At 44.9% G+C, this 15163-nt stretch overlaps 1 protein-coding gene across 11 annotated transcripts in view; it reads left to right on the top strand.

Moving 5' to 3' along the window:
• Positions 1-5510: 5510 nt before the first annotated feature.
• LOC129698883 (leucine-rich repeat flightless-interacting protein 2-like) overlaps positions 5511-15163 on the top strand; it is a 127861-nt gene continuing 118208 nt past the window's right edge. For 7 of the 11 annotated variants that reach the window (XM_055638272.1, XM_055638271.1, XM_055638265.1 and 4 more), the window contains exons 1-2: positions 5513-5713; positions 8432-8524. In XM_055638272.1, coding sequence (XP_055494247.1) covers positions 8435-8524 — 90 coding nt within the window. In that variant the 5' untranslated portion in view covers positions 5513-5713; positions 8432-8434. Of the gene's footprint in view, positions 5714-8431; positions 8525-15163 lie in introns of all 11 variants that reach the window. The other 4 variants (XM_055638269.1, XM_055638267.1, XM_055638261.1 and 1 more) reach the window with 2 other exon arrangements.

Genomic DNA, 15163 nt, shown 5'->3' with positions numbered 1-15163 from the left:
TGTTCCTGCCTTCTCCCCATATGCGCTATCTTCAAGAGCCATATCTAGCTCTCTCTGGAAAGTTTCCAGAGAACCGGCCTCCACCACCCTCTGAGGCAGAGAATTCCACACTCACAACTCTCTGTGTGAAAAAAGTGTTTCCTCATCTCCGTTCTAAATGGCTTACCCCTTATTCTTAAACTGTGGCCCCTGGATCGGGACTCCCCCAACATCATGAACATGTTTCCTGCCTCTAGGGTGTCCAAACCCTTAATAATCTTATATGTTTCAATAAGATTCCCTCTCATCCTTCTAAATTCTAGAGTATACAAGCCCACCCGCTCCATTCTCTCAGCATATGGCAGTCCCGCCATCCCGGGAATTAACCTTGTGAACCTACGCTGCACTCCCTCAATAGCAAGAATGTCCTTCCTCAAATTTGGAGATCAAAACTGCACATAATATTCCAGGTGTGGTCTCATTAGGGCCCTGTACAACTGCAGAAGGACCTCTTTGCTCGTATACTCAACTCCACTTGTTATGAAGACCAACATGCCATTTGCGTTCTTCACTGCCTGCTGTACCTGCATGCTTACTTTCATTGACTGATGAACAAGGACCCCCAGATCACGCTGTACTTCCCCTTTCCCCAACTTGACACCATTTAGATAATAATCTTCCTTCCTGGTTTTGCTACCAAAGTGGATAACGTCACATTTTTCCACATTAAACTGCATCTGCCATGCATCTGCCCACTCACCTAACCTGTCCAAGTCACCCTGCATTCTCATAGCATCCTCCTCGCAGTTCACACTGCCACCCAGCTTTATGTCATCTGCAAATTTGCTAATGTCACTTGTAATCCCTTCATCTAAATCATTGATATATATTGTAAATACCTGCGGTCCCAGCACTGAGCTTTGCGGTACCCCACTAGTCACTGCCTGCCATTCTGAAAGGGACCTGTTAATCCCTACTCGTTGTTTCCTCTCTGCCAACCAATTTTCTATCCATGTCAGCGCTCTACCCCCAATACCATGTGCCCTCGTTTTGCCCACTAATCTCCTATGTGGGACCTTATCAAATGCTTTCTGAAAGTCCAGTTACACTACATCCACTGGCTCTCCAGTGTCCATTTTCCTAGTTACATCCTCAAAAAATGTCAGAAGATTGGTCAAGCATGATTTCCCCTTCGTAAATCCATGCTGACTCGGACCGATCCTGTTACTGCTATCCAAATGTGCTGCTATTTCATCTTTTTGATTGACTCCAGCATCTTCCCCACCACCGATGTCAGGCTAACTTCCCTGTTTTCTCTCTCCCGCCTTTCTTAAAAAGTGGGATAACATTAGCTACCCTCCAATCCACAGGAACTGATCCTGAATCTATAGAACATTGGAAAATGATCACCAATGCGTCCACAATTAGGACTGGGTGTTAAATTATCATTTTACCACTACTTTACTCTTGCACTTCTCAGTATTTTCCAAGTCAGTACCTTCATCACCTATTTATTATTTGGTTTCCTGAAAGTGCGCCATAGCTGTAAAATCTTTTAATTTCAAGAGGTGGTGTGAATATAAGAACCTGGCTTCCATTTTCTCTTCTGTGATGGACGATGGTGCTGTATAGAAACACAGTTGTTGAGAGAGCAGGTTTCTATCTTTACTCAGAGTCCTAGTCCTCCAGAGCTCTATTAACCCTGAACAATTAGTAGGGTGATTTCTCGAGACAGAAGTTTAGTGCCATGCAGGACTAACGTAGTTCTCAAATTACTGATCTCTCTACTGTCGAAGGGATCTATGGGAGGCATGTTTGTTGACTTCTGAATGAGTTCTGCATTTACATGTGTGAGTAAAGTTGTGCAGTACAAAACTTAGTCACGAGTCTCCTGACTAATCATGTCTCTTCTGATTCCCATTACATTGGATAATTTTAATCAGTATTTGACATTCCAATTTTCTGTTATAATCTTGTGATTATATAAATGGTTAGCCTCAGAATATCTGACAAGATGATTTGTCAGCTCGATGATGGATGTGGGATGTCAGCAGCTTAGTCCTTTTGATTCTCCAAGCCACCCATCTTTCAGTTCGCTCATGGGATTGGGAAGAAATTTCTCTCCACATTTCAATAGTTCCTTGTATTGATCAGCATGACGACGCTTTTCTTCACCAGTCGGTAGCACGGCTACTTCATGTACGATGCAGTGCAAGCAAGTGCAGCGAGTTTGTCTTTTCTTCCCGTCTTCTTCAACCTCTTCCACTCAAAAGTGCTTCAAAGCTTCGACTTTCTTTCGCAGAAAATCATCCAGTCATATCGTCATAATTTGGGTCAGCCATAACCAATATAAGATTCAAAGAAGACGAAAACTCAGACCGAAAATGTACAAACAAGTTTATACAGCGCTGCGTTCGCTTTTTTAAAATCCTGAATGACCTTTGACAAATCCCATGATTCCTTGCATTTATCGAGATACCAAACTCACTTATTCCTGTGCTGTACTGTTCCATGTTCTATTCCTAGACTGCATGCACACCAGTTGATACATCATAGACGGGAGCCAACCATCAGGAAACACCAACTCATTGTAGGAATCCCGAGAGAACAGTTGTATCTCATAATCTTTCACACAGCCAGTTGACAAGCACAGGTGCAGTGTATTGCTGGATTTTCAAACCTACGTTGATAAAAACTTGTAAAATCTTAGAGGCATTAGTGGTGCGTAAATGCCAGTCCATTGCTTTACAGTTTCTTTTCTGTTCCTTTCCTCATTAAAGTTGTCAATCTATGCAACACTGTGTGAAGTTATTTAATGATTGCAGATTCTGCTCATCATAAAAGCACAGCAAATGCTAGAGTAAGGGTCTCGATCTAAAACTTCACTTGTTCCCCAAAGATGCTGCCTGACCCGCTGAGTTACTGCAGCACTTGGAACACCCAGGAACGAAGGCGTTTACAAAAAGTGGTAAACACTCCCTGTCCATCACAGGTACTGACCTCCCTACCATCAAAGGAATCTATAAGAGGTTCTTCCTCAAAAAGGCAGCCAGCATCATCAAGGACCCATGCCACCCTGACCATGCCCTCATTTCACCATCAAGAAGAAGGTCTGAAAACTATAATGTGCAGATTCAGGAACAGCTTCCCAACAACCATCAGGCTATTGAACATCCAGCTAAACACTGAACTACAAACTGCCTTGGTCACAATAGGGAATTTGGGCTTTGTTTTGTTTTGCACTACATAAGTTTTTTTTATTTATTGAACTTTTTTTTGTTTGTTTTATTATATAATCTATTGAGTACTGTGTTTATAAACCTGTTGTGCAGCTGCTGCAAGTAAGAATTTCATTGATCTGTTTTGGTACATGACAATTAACTCTTGACTCTTGGTGTCTTTTTTTATTAACCAGCATCCATAGTTTCTTGTGTCTCGTATTTTTCATCCTTCAGTTCCACTTAACCAAGATAAGTCAACTGTGAAGCACAAGAACCCTGTCATGGATTTAATCTATACTGTACAGATATACCTGACTTAACGCTAACCCGCATAGCGCTGCTTCACTATTACACTCTTTCATTTTGGAGCCTTATTTGATTGCTGGTGGCATGACTCGGGGTTAGGGCTGTGAGTTGTTCCAGGGTAACTGGTGGGCTGCTTGTGCTGTTGCATATGGAGCTCTTCCTGTGCTGCCATGATGTACTGGCGCTCGGTGATTAGGTAACACCTGGGGAACTGGCAGCAATGCCAGCTTCATGCACCGTGAACCTTTCAGCCTCATGCCAAAGCCGTGATTCCAACAGCGGGAGCGCTTGGCTGTCGAGGGAGACTTGGCCACCAAGCAACCACCTCTCTTGGTTTTGAGCCGCAGGGCATTCTTGCTCTTCCACTCACTGAGAGCGCAAAGCAATCCCACCAGCCTCAGTGTACTGGCACAACCTTTGGTCACTTTGAAAACGTAGGCTTTTAGTGAAAATGAATTGAAGCGGGTGATAACAAGGGCCAAAAGGGGTAATTTAGTGAGTTGGATTAAAGAAAATCCCAAGGCTTTTTATGTATATATTAAATACAAGAGGCTAACTAGGGAGAAGGTAGGACAGTCCAAAGATAAAGGAGGGAATTTGTGCTTGGAATCAAACAATGTAATCTAGGTACTAAATGAGTACTTTGCATCTGTATTCAGCAGGAGAAGAATATGGATAATGGTGAAACCAGTGTGAAAAATACTAATATGTAAGGACAATTTGAAATCAAGAAGGAGGCGATGTTAGGGCTCTTGAAGAGCATTAAGGTGCATAAATCCACAAGGCCTGTGATCTATGCCAGGTTATTAATAAGAGAGGCGATTGCAGGAGCCTTGGTGAAGATCTTGGCATCTTCTTCAGCCACATGCTTGGTCCTGGAGGACTGAGAGTAGCCTTTGGTTCTCCTTTGTTTAAGAAGGGAAGTAGAGAGAATCCATGGGATTATAGGCCAGTAAGGAAGCTATTGTCGAGGATTCTTTAGGATTTACTCATATTTGGAAGAGATTGGGCTAATAAGGATCACTCAGCATGGGTTTGTATGCAACAATTCAAGATGCGCATTATCATGTATCTGAAGTCTGGGCCAGACGATTAAGAAGCAAGGGATTCACAGTTACTTGATCATATTAATTCAGAACTGGTGTACCAATTGAAGGCAGTGTTATACAGGCTGGATATCTATGACCAGTGCAGTTCCACCAAGATCTGTGCTCTATGTTTGTGATGCATATAAATGATTTGGACGTAAATGTAGGTGGGTGGGTTGGTAAGTTTGCAGATGACATCACGATTGCTGGATTTGTTGACAGTAAAGGAGGCTGTCAAATTAAACAGTGAGATATAGTTCAGCTATATAAGGAATCATTTACAATATATAGTGCATGATTTATAGGTGGTTGGGTTAATACATAAAACATAAATACATTGTATTGTATTGTATTGTATATCTTTATTGTCATTTCCTGAGTATTCACATACCCAGAGGAAACAAAAAAACGTTGCTCAACCAGTGTCCATTCAGTGTGCATTAAAAATAAATAGAAATAAAAAATACATGTATCATGAACAATGTTCATGTAATGGATTGTGTACTGTTATCCTTATATAATAATGCAACCCACTATAATATACATAAAATTAACCAAGATTATTTTTTAATAGTCCTGTACCCAAATATCAAATAATATCCTGCTCCAAATAAAGCAAATGAACCAGGTCGCATTTTACTCACTTCCAATATCTTTTTGGTAACTAAGTTACCAAAATATACATGTGCATTTAGTATATGTAGGGGGGGTGATTAATGATATTTTAGATTCACGCACTCTATTTGTTTGGAATATTTTAGTAAATATGTCTGCTGATTTAATATGCTTTAAACCCGCGTTGTCTCATTATATTGATAATGTTTTTATGTGTCAGCAGTCAGATGTCGTTTCTGCCGGTCGCCGACATTTATTTAGGGTTGGGGACGACGCCTTTAAGCAGCCAGGCCGACCCCGGAATATGTTGCAAACGGCGGTCAGGACTTCATCCGGAACCGGAGCTGGGGCCGAGCCCTGAGAGGCGGCCGTGTGACAGCAGTCGGTCCACGGAGCAGCAGCAGCCACGGGCGCCGATCGCAGGCTGGCGAAGCAGGGCTGAAGGGAGGCAGCCTTTTGAGTTGGGCGACAGGGACAAAGAGAGGGAGAGGCACAGACAGACAGGTACATTGGAAAGAATGAGAGTGTGTGCTGAGAGATTGAGGGACCGAGACGTTTGAAATGGAGGAGTATAACACGAGAGATAGGAGAGATTTGAAACGGGCTGAAGGAAGATGAAATACGGTCAACAGTGCATCAAATGGAGCCGGCCGGAGTGTGTAAGGAGAGAGGATGCATCAACGGGAGAGGGGCAAAATGTGGAAGGAGAGGTGTGCCAAATGGAGAGAGGGAGTGAATGTAGTTCATGAAAGGGAAATGCCAAATGGATGGGAAGCAGTATACAGAGTGAGTAACAGTATCTAGTGCAACAGAGCAGCGTTTGGAAAGAGATAGATTGGCAAAGAGAGATTGACAAATAGAGATTGCCAGAGTATGCAGAGTGGGGCACTATGTCAAATGAAAAGAGGAAGTTTATGCATGGGAAGACCATCACAGAGATAAAACTTGAGAAAAGGACATTGTACCAAAAATAATGGAGTGGATGTGTCAATGGAGGGTGCCAGGATATAGAAGATGTGCTGTATTAATTGAAAAGGGGCCATCCAAGGAGAGAGACAGTTTCAAATGAAGAAGGTCAAGTTTCTCTCTCACTCTTTGGTAGTGTAGCTTCATTAACTGCCACTCTTCTTTTGATACAGTAGCCCTTTCTCTCCAGACTCTAAGGATCAATGGTTTGCAAGGGATCTGAATGTCCCAATACGTGATAGTGCATTTGTCTCCTTAATTAAGGAAGGATGTTAATGCATTGAAGCAGTTCAAAGAAGGTTTAGCAAACTAACACCTGGATACCTAATAGACACTCAGCGGGTCAGACAGGTCATCTCTGGAGGACATGGATAGGTGACGTTTCGGGTCTATTCCCTGACGTTTCTAAATGTCACCTGTCTATGTTCTCCAGTGATTCTGTCTGATCCACTGAGACTGGGTGCTCTGCCTCAGCACTTTTTTTTTTGTACAACTGCATCTGCAGTTATTTGTCCCTCCTGGATATTTGATACCTGACCAGATTGCCTTGAGAGGAAAGTGGGGCAGGCTGGGTTTTATCTGCAAGAAATGTGGAGAGGATGTTTTCTCTTATGGAACAATATGGAACTATGGGCTGCCAATTTGAGAGATATGAGGTTTTTTTCTCAGAAAATGGTAGCTGAACTTTTACATATTTTAAAAGCAAAGGCATATAAATTATTGTTGAGCAATGGGAGTAGATGAAAGTTTTCTGGGAGTGGTTTGGAATACACTCAAGCTTACAGTCAAATTTGTCATATTTTTATGAAATGGGATTGAGATGCTGAATGGTCTATTCCCAATTCTAATTAATGCCTTCATTTTGAGCACTTAAGGAAGGGAATTATCAACATGACAATAAACTCTCTTAAGTGAATTTATAAGAATTTATAAAGTCAGGGTGGATAGCATCAATATATTAGATAAAGTTACAAGGATTAAGAGAAATCACAAGAGGTTGAGAGTGTCAGATGAAATGAGATCCAGAAATCAGAAGTGGTGTAAAGTGAGGAGAAATCTAGGCTACGGGACAGAAGGCTATGGAACAGCTATGGGAAGTATGAAAGGAAATATGTAAAAGAGAAGACCGAGACAAGGAACTGCAGATGCCAGTTTATGAAAATATGAGAGAATATTTGCCCAATGTAGTGAATGCTATCAAAAATCTAGGGCAAGTGTGGTAGAGATATTGTGTACCATTGAGCACCTGGGGAAAGACAATATTGGAGGTGAATAGGCACAGTCCGTCAGATTGTGAACAAAGTGCTTCAGAGGGAGAGTGCAGACAAATGCAATATTGAGAAAGAGATGAGATGTAATGCTATTGGTATTGCGTGGGAGAAAAAAAGGTTTGGGAGGGTTTATCAGACAAAGGGAGAAAGAGTCCATTCATTACTATTTGGTCCACTAAATAGATGTTTGTAGCATTGGTACCCAGTCAGGTCACCTGCAAAATATTAGGAAATTGGTGAAATTATTGAAACATATAAGAATATTAAGGATTTTTACGTGTTAGAGGCAGGAAACATGTTCCTAGGGGAGTCCAGAATCAGGGGCCACAGTTTAAGAATGAGGAAACACTTTTTCACACAGAGAGTTGTGAGTCTGTGCAATTCTCTGCCTCAGAAGGAGGCCAGTTCTCTCGATACTTTCAAGAGAGAGCTAGATTGGGCTCTTGAAGATAGCGGAGTCGGGATATGGGGAGAAGGCAGGAACGGGGTGCTGATTGTGGATGATCAGCCATGATCACATTGAATGGCGGTGCTGGCTTGAAGGGCCAAATGGCCCACTCCTGCACCTATTGCCTATTGTGAAATCAGCCTGTGACTATAATCGACTGTGTGCGTGATGCTTTTTACTGTGCAAATCTTCAATTTTAAAAAAAAAACATGTAATCAAGACTAATTTCTAGGCAAGTTTCATTGGTGAAGGTAGAGGTATGCAGGAGGAGGAGAGAGGGAATGACTATTGAAGCGACTGGGTCCATTGAATAAGAGAGTGAAGAGCTAGTGGGGTTGCAGCATGTGGCGTCTCTAAATTGATGATCGAATGTGTAAGGGGCCACAGTAGCACTCTGCACCTGCCTGCTCACTCAGAACTGCAAACGTAGCTCAAGTTACCTCCCTTGCCAATTCTCTGAGATACACTTTAAAAAGAAAATCAGTCCAAGAGTTTTGTCTTATTCCAGATTCTTATTTTAAATTTCAAATATTTCAGGAAATGGGGACTCAAGGATCGGGCAGAAAGCGGATTGCCAACCGAGAGCGACTATCTGCAGAGGATGATACTCTGAACCTGATTGCCAGGGAGGTAGGTTGGATCTTGCTTCTCTTGTGTGCCTGACTTGGAGCACCAGTTATTAATCCAGTGTTAAGTGAGTTAATCATGCAATGCTCTTGAGGCAGGGAGATGTATTTCTGTTAATGTCACGGTCACATTTGTTTAGCAGGCAATATTATTACATGATCCACAGTTTGATCAGTAATGCCACAGTTATAATCTGCAGTACTCCTGTAGAACCTGGGCCCCTGCATCTGATTTATAGCCTGACATATATAGCAGGCAGCTTTGAGGTTGGATCAACGACCAGGTGTTCATTCTGTATTTGGTTTCATTTCACTTCAAGATTTTCTACACATCCCTGTGAAGGTTTTTGGGAGACATTGGGGTGAAATGGGAAATTCAATAAATCTGTCTGAACAGGAAATCCTGGGTTGTTGTTTGTTATGGACATTCCCTCTATGCATTGCTTGGCACAATTAATGTTTGGAAGAGATTGCTGGACAGCATTGTTGCTTTGATGTGATGGATTATGATGACAGCAGGCATTGCAGAACTCGATTGGATATCCATGCATTTGACATAAACTCATAGACTGATGAAAAGTATTCAGCTGTTGAAATGAGTAATGTTACCATCACGGGCACCATAATCCATTGTGGCAATCTTTTGCACTGTTCACCTGACTTGTGAAAGATGGTTGTGGAAGGTCAAGATTGGATCACATTGCACTGTCTTGGTGTGAAAGTGGTATTGAGATGATGTTTGCTTTTAGACGATTGAGGAGAAATGTTGACGTGATAGACTTGGTAGGATTTTGTCACAATCTTCACTTGCACAAATGCTCTGTCATTGTTGTCAGCGCTGGCGTCAACATGTTCATTGTCTTTGACTTCCTTTTCCAGTGCGGTTAGCACTATATAAACATTTCCTTGGGTATTAGACACAAAATCTTCTATAATATAGCTCCTGTTTTACTTTCTTCCCTATTCTTGTCTTTCGCTTGGATGATCCGCTTCACTCCACTTCTTACATTCACTTACATACAAGGTGAAATTTACAACAGATAATTAAGCTAATAGCCAGCATGTATTTCAGATGTTGGAGAAATCTGGAACATCTGGGCTAAACCCATGTGGTTGCAGGGAGCACACAGCTCCATACAGAATTAAACCTGGGCTGTTGGAGCTGTGAGATAGTATTTGTAAAGAAGTTAAGTCTGACACACTTGTAACTTTACTTATTGTTTAATGAGCACTGGAACCAAGAGAGCGTGAGAGAGATAGAGAGAGAGAGAGTTATTATACTTGATAACTAAGGCGTGGTTAGTGGTACTGAGGTAGCTATATTATTGGTTGCATGCATGGACAATCTACATCCTTCCCCTTAGAAATCAAAACAGAATTAGAGCCGTGGCAATATAACAGCACAGGGCATGCGAGTTTGAGCAAAGTCACCGTAGCGAACGTGCGGCTTGACAATGCGACCTGAACGCGTGCGTACAATACCTTCCCCCCCCCCCCCCCCCCATCGGAAAGAAGAGAGGGCGTAGCGGAGGCAGCGAGAAAGTTAAAGCAGGATCAAGCGCAGTCGAAGCTGGAAAGGCAGGAGGGGGAGGTGAACGCAGAGGAGGTGAAGGGACCTGGCCAAAACCAGGCGGCTGAGGAGGAGGAGAACACAAAGGAGGAGGAGACCGCAGCAGCGGAGGGGTAAGCGGCATGCGGGGAACAGCAGGGAGATCGGCAGTGGCAGGCTGGAACGGCAGCGGAGGAGCATAAGGACCCGCAGGTGCAGGCTTCGGCTCGTTCACGGCCAGTAGGTGTTGACGGCTCCGGCGATAGACAGTCCCTTCATGGTCCACCAGGTAAGATCTTGGAGAGTGAGCCATACCGACCACGGTCGCGAGGCGGGAGTAGCCGGTGGTAGTGTGCATCCGAACAACTTGGCCTGGCAGTAGAGGGGACAGGGGGCGGCAGGACTTATCGTGGGAACGCCGTTGGCTTTCATGCTTCTGGTCAATCCGCTGTTGGACAGTGGCAGGCTCGAGCACTTTAGGTAGCAGGGCCTGTTGGGCGATTGGCATAGGTGGTCGTGTCATCCTCGACATCAGACGCTGGGCAGGGGAACCCATGGCTGGGTCCCGGGAGATGTTTCGTAGGTTGAGTAAGCCCAGGTAGAAATCGCAATTGGACAGGCGCGACTGCTCCAGCAGAGCCTTAGCACTGCGCACAGCCCATTCGGCCAGGCCATTACTCTGAGGATACTCAGGGCTGCTGGTGTAGTGATGAAAGTTCCACCTGGCAGCGAAAGCCTTGAATTCGGCGCTAGTGAATTGCCGGCCATTGTCGGTCTGCAAGCGTACAGGGGCACCGAAAGTTGCGAAGTGCTTGCGCAGCTTGCTGATGACCATCTCGGAGGTGATGGAGGGAAGTATGTCCACCTCGAACCAGTTGGAGTACGAGTCGACCAGGACGAGGAACTGCTTGCCCCGCCATTCGAATATGTCGGCAGCCAGCGATGTCCAGGGCATGGTAGGCGCCGGCTGCTGCAAAAGAGGCTGGCGCTGCTGGTGTGGGGCAAGGTTGTTACAGGAGGGACAGGAGGACACTTTATCCCTGATGTATTTGGCCATACCGAGCTAATAAAATTGTCCTTGGGCATGAGAAATGGTAGCATCGACCCCGGGATGACCACTGTGGGCAGCATTGAAGTACAGATCGTAGAGGGAGGCTGGGACCACGACCTTGTGGCCCTTGACGATGACACCGTCTTGGATAACCAGTTCATCACGGACGAGGAAGACAGGGTGGGCACCTGACGGCAGAGTGGTGCGTCTGTCGGGCCACCCGCGCATGATAACGGCTGCGAGCTGCTGCAACGCAGGGTCAGCGGCGGTGTGCTCGATCAGGCACTGCAGCTGCTCGGTTGGGCCAAAGTTGACGTTCAGTACCAGCAGGTCCTCTTGCTCGTAGGGGTGGCGGTCACAGGAGGCTTGTGGGGCACGAGACAGTGTGTCTGCCACATGCATCTCAGTGCCCCTCTTGTAAACGATGTTGAAATCAAAACGCTGGAGCTGCAGCATCATGCGCTGAAGCCTGGCGGGGGCAATATGTATTGGTTTGTTGAGGATAGTCGCCAATGGCTGGTGGTCCGTTTCGCTGTGAATTTGCTGCCGAAGAGGAAGTCTTTGAACTTGGAGCAGGCGAACACCACCGCCAGAAGCTCCTTCTCGATCTGAGCATACCGTTGCTCCGTGTCGGTCATGGTCCGAGAGGCATACGAGACCGGTAACAGTGATCCGTCGTCATAGAGCTGCAGGCAGGCAGCACCTAGTCCAAAACGAGAGGCATCGCAAGTAACAACAATGGGACGGCGCAGGTCGAAGAATTTCAAGGTCGGGGTACAGGTCAACTTGGACTTCAGCCATTCAAAAGCCTGCTGGTGTTGTGGAAACCAGGACCAGGCAGTGTCCTTTTTTGTTAGCTGTCTCAGGGACGAGCTCAGTTCCCTGAGATTTGGGATGAACTTCCCCAGATAGTTGACCATGCCCAGGAATCGCTGCAAGCTGAGGACGTCGGTGGGGGCTGACATCTGCGAGATTGCATTTGTCTTTTGCGGGTCTGGCTTCAGACCGTTAGAAGTGAAGATGTGCCCGACGTAAGGCACTTCGGATACTTCAATCTCCGTTCTCACCGCATGGCAACGGAGGCGTTTGTTAAGTCTGACACACTTGTAACTTTACTTATTGTTTAATGAGCACTCGGGTTAAACACATTCCAGCACTGACTACTAGCAGTCTATAACCGTGCTGGAGCCAAGAGAGCGCGAGAGAGATAGAGAGAGAGTTATTATACTTGATAACTAAGGCGTGGTTAGTGGTACTGAGGTAGCTATATTATTGGTTGCATGCATGGACCATCTACAGTATCGAAGATGCTTGGGGCAAGAACACTGGACTGTGAGAGGCTTTAAATTAGTGTCCCAAATGTGTTCATTTTTTCCACTGGACTTGCACTTGTGTTGATTGTTCAGAAGGCACTGAGCTCTTTGTTTGAGGCACTGGTGACACCTTCATTCATTAGTTTGTTGCAGTCCTGTTGAAGAAATAAATCCAAGAGTTTGGGAAATCTAGGCAGCTGCCCATGGGGTCTTTCATTACAGCTTGATGTTCTGTTATCAGCTAGTTCCCCTTCATTTGTAATTCGCTTGATGTAGATTCACAATTTCTGCAGGATTCATTGGTCATAATTTTGTCAGAAGGTTCAAGTTCAGCAGCTTCAACTTGTGTGATCCAGGGTTCCACATCGCATCCAGATCATTCTGCAGATCTAGGCTCAGATGTGACATGTCACCCCATAGAGACAGTGCCAACATTCTAATTGCAAAGCCTGCTCCTGGTTGTCAGGGGAATAAAACCATATTTGTTGTAAAATACTTCTGGCTGAAGTCAACATAGAACATACAGTAGCACAGATATAGTATATAACACATAGAACATAATATAGTACAGCACAGGAAAATACCTTCTGGCCTATGATGTCTGAGCCAGCAACTGAATGATATCCTCCATTACCTGCATATTTATCTGTCTATCTAAAAGCCTCTTATCTACCACATCATATCTGCTTCCTGGCAGTACATTCAGGCATCCACCACTCTGCAACAAAACTTGCCCCACACATCTGTTTTAAATATTTTCTCTCTTATTTTAAAGCTATGTTCTCTAATATTTGACATTTCCACCATGGGAAAAAGATACTGAATGTCTACCCTATGTCTGTCCCTCATAATGTTTTTAACTTCTATTAGGTCTCCCCTCACCACCTGAGACACCACAGAAAAGAATCCAAGTTTGTCCAACCTCTCCTTGCAATCAGTGTCCTTGAATCCAGGCAGCATTCTGATACCATACCATACCATACGCCTTCATTACCACTATCTATTTGTTGTCCTACTTCTTGGGAGGTATGGACTTGGACCACAAGACCCCTCTGTACATCAGTGCTATTTAAAGGTCCTGCTATTAACTGTATACTTCCCCTTTGCTTTTGACCTCCCAAAACACAACACTTCACACTTGCAAAGATTAAACTCAATCTGCCACATCTCCACCTGTATATGTAACTGATTTATATCCTGCTGTATCCTTTGACAACCTTCCTCACTGTCTGTAACTCCACCATTGTTTTGGCTGATAGTCCAATTCCTCTCCTTGGTGAATACAGATGCAAAGTTAAACAGATTATTGATAATAAAGAAGAAATACATAGGCGTTTGGAGTTGGGATAGAAATCATAATCTTAATAAATGGTGGAACAGGTTTAAGGAACCAAATGGTTTACTGTGTCCTCTGTCTTGTGTGTCTGGGCAGCATGTGTTAAGTGAGCAGGGCACTAACCACAAGTAACTGCACCTGCGATCCTGTGGTATCTCGTGCAAGTACTCTTGTACAGAGGTGTACGTCATTGGGGTGCATGCATAGCCTCCCTCCAGTGCTGACCAGAACTTTGTCAATCTGTTCAATGGGGCAACTTGTATGAATACAGTTCTTGACATTTGCTCAATTGAACCTGTGCATTGGAATCTACAAGAGTACAGTCAAAGTCAAAGTCAATTTTTATTCGTCACATACATCCGAAGGTGCAGTGAAATGAATTTGCCAGCAGCGATACACTTAAAAAGAACACACAATACACAATAAGATTCAACACAAACATCCACCACAGCATTCTTCACTGTGGTGCGAGGCATAAAGTTCAGTCAGGCCTCCTCCCTTGTTCACCTGTGGTCAGGGCCATGAATGGTTGAACACACTCTTGGAGCTTGGAGTGCCCGAATTGGCACTTTCCTACCGGAGTCTGCGGCTTCAGGATGTTATTGGCTGCAGGCCGGCGGTTAGAGCTCTTCTCCGGCAAGGGATCCCAGGTGCCGGATGGTAAGTCCACGCCCGCCCGTGGCTGGAAGCTCCGCAGACCGCGGCATCAGGATGTTATAGGCCGCAGGCCGGCGGTTGGAGCTATTCTCCGGCGATCCCTGGCAAGGGATCCCAGACTCCGCGATGGAAAGTCCACGCCGCGCCCGTGGTTAGAAGCTCCGCAGATCGCGGCTTCACGAAGTCGTAGTCCGCCAGCCAGCGATCAGAACACTCCTCTCTGGTGACCCCCGGCAAGGGTTCACCCGCTCTGCGATGGAACTAGTCTGCGACTCCGGGAAAGGCCGCTCCAATCCAAGCTGTTAGGGCACGAGAGGGGAGGCAGAGAAGCAACATGGAAAAAGTCGCCTCTCCGTCGAGGGTGACTGAAGAACGGTTTCCCCCCTTCCCCCCCCCCCCCCATCACCCCCACCCCCAACACCCCCCCCACAAGACACACCGAGAAACACCCAAAACAAATACTTAGACAAACCAAAACAAAAAAAAAGTCGAAATAACGGACACGCTGCTGATAGGGCAGCTGACTCGCAGCGCCTGCACAGAGCGCACAAGCCCTGTCTTTGCTATGAAAATATTTATGCATAACACAGGTGGATAGGCTAGATGTGACCTGAAATACACCCAGAAGCCATATCAGTATATGCGATTACTGGATATCTAAAACTAATAATAAAATGTTGGATATGCATAACAAGTCAGTCAGCATCTTTAAACAGAAAATGTAAATGAAAAGGTTC

The sequence above is a fragment of the Leucoraja erinacea genome, chromosome 7 (assembly GCF_028641065.1).
Source record: "Leucoraja erinacea ecotype New England chromosome 7, Leri_hhj_1, whole genome shotgun sequence".
In the NCBI taxonomy this organism is placed as follows: Eukaryota; Metazoa; Chordata; class Chondrichthyes; order Rajiformes; family Rajidae; genus Leucoraja; species Leucoraja erinaceus.
The sequence above is the reverse complement of the archived record's forward strand: the minus strand, read 5'-3'. Positions and strand labels throughout refer to the sequence as shown.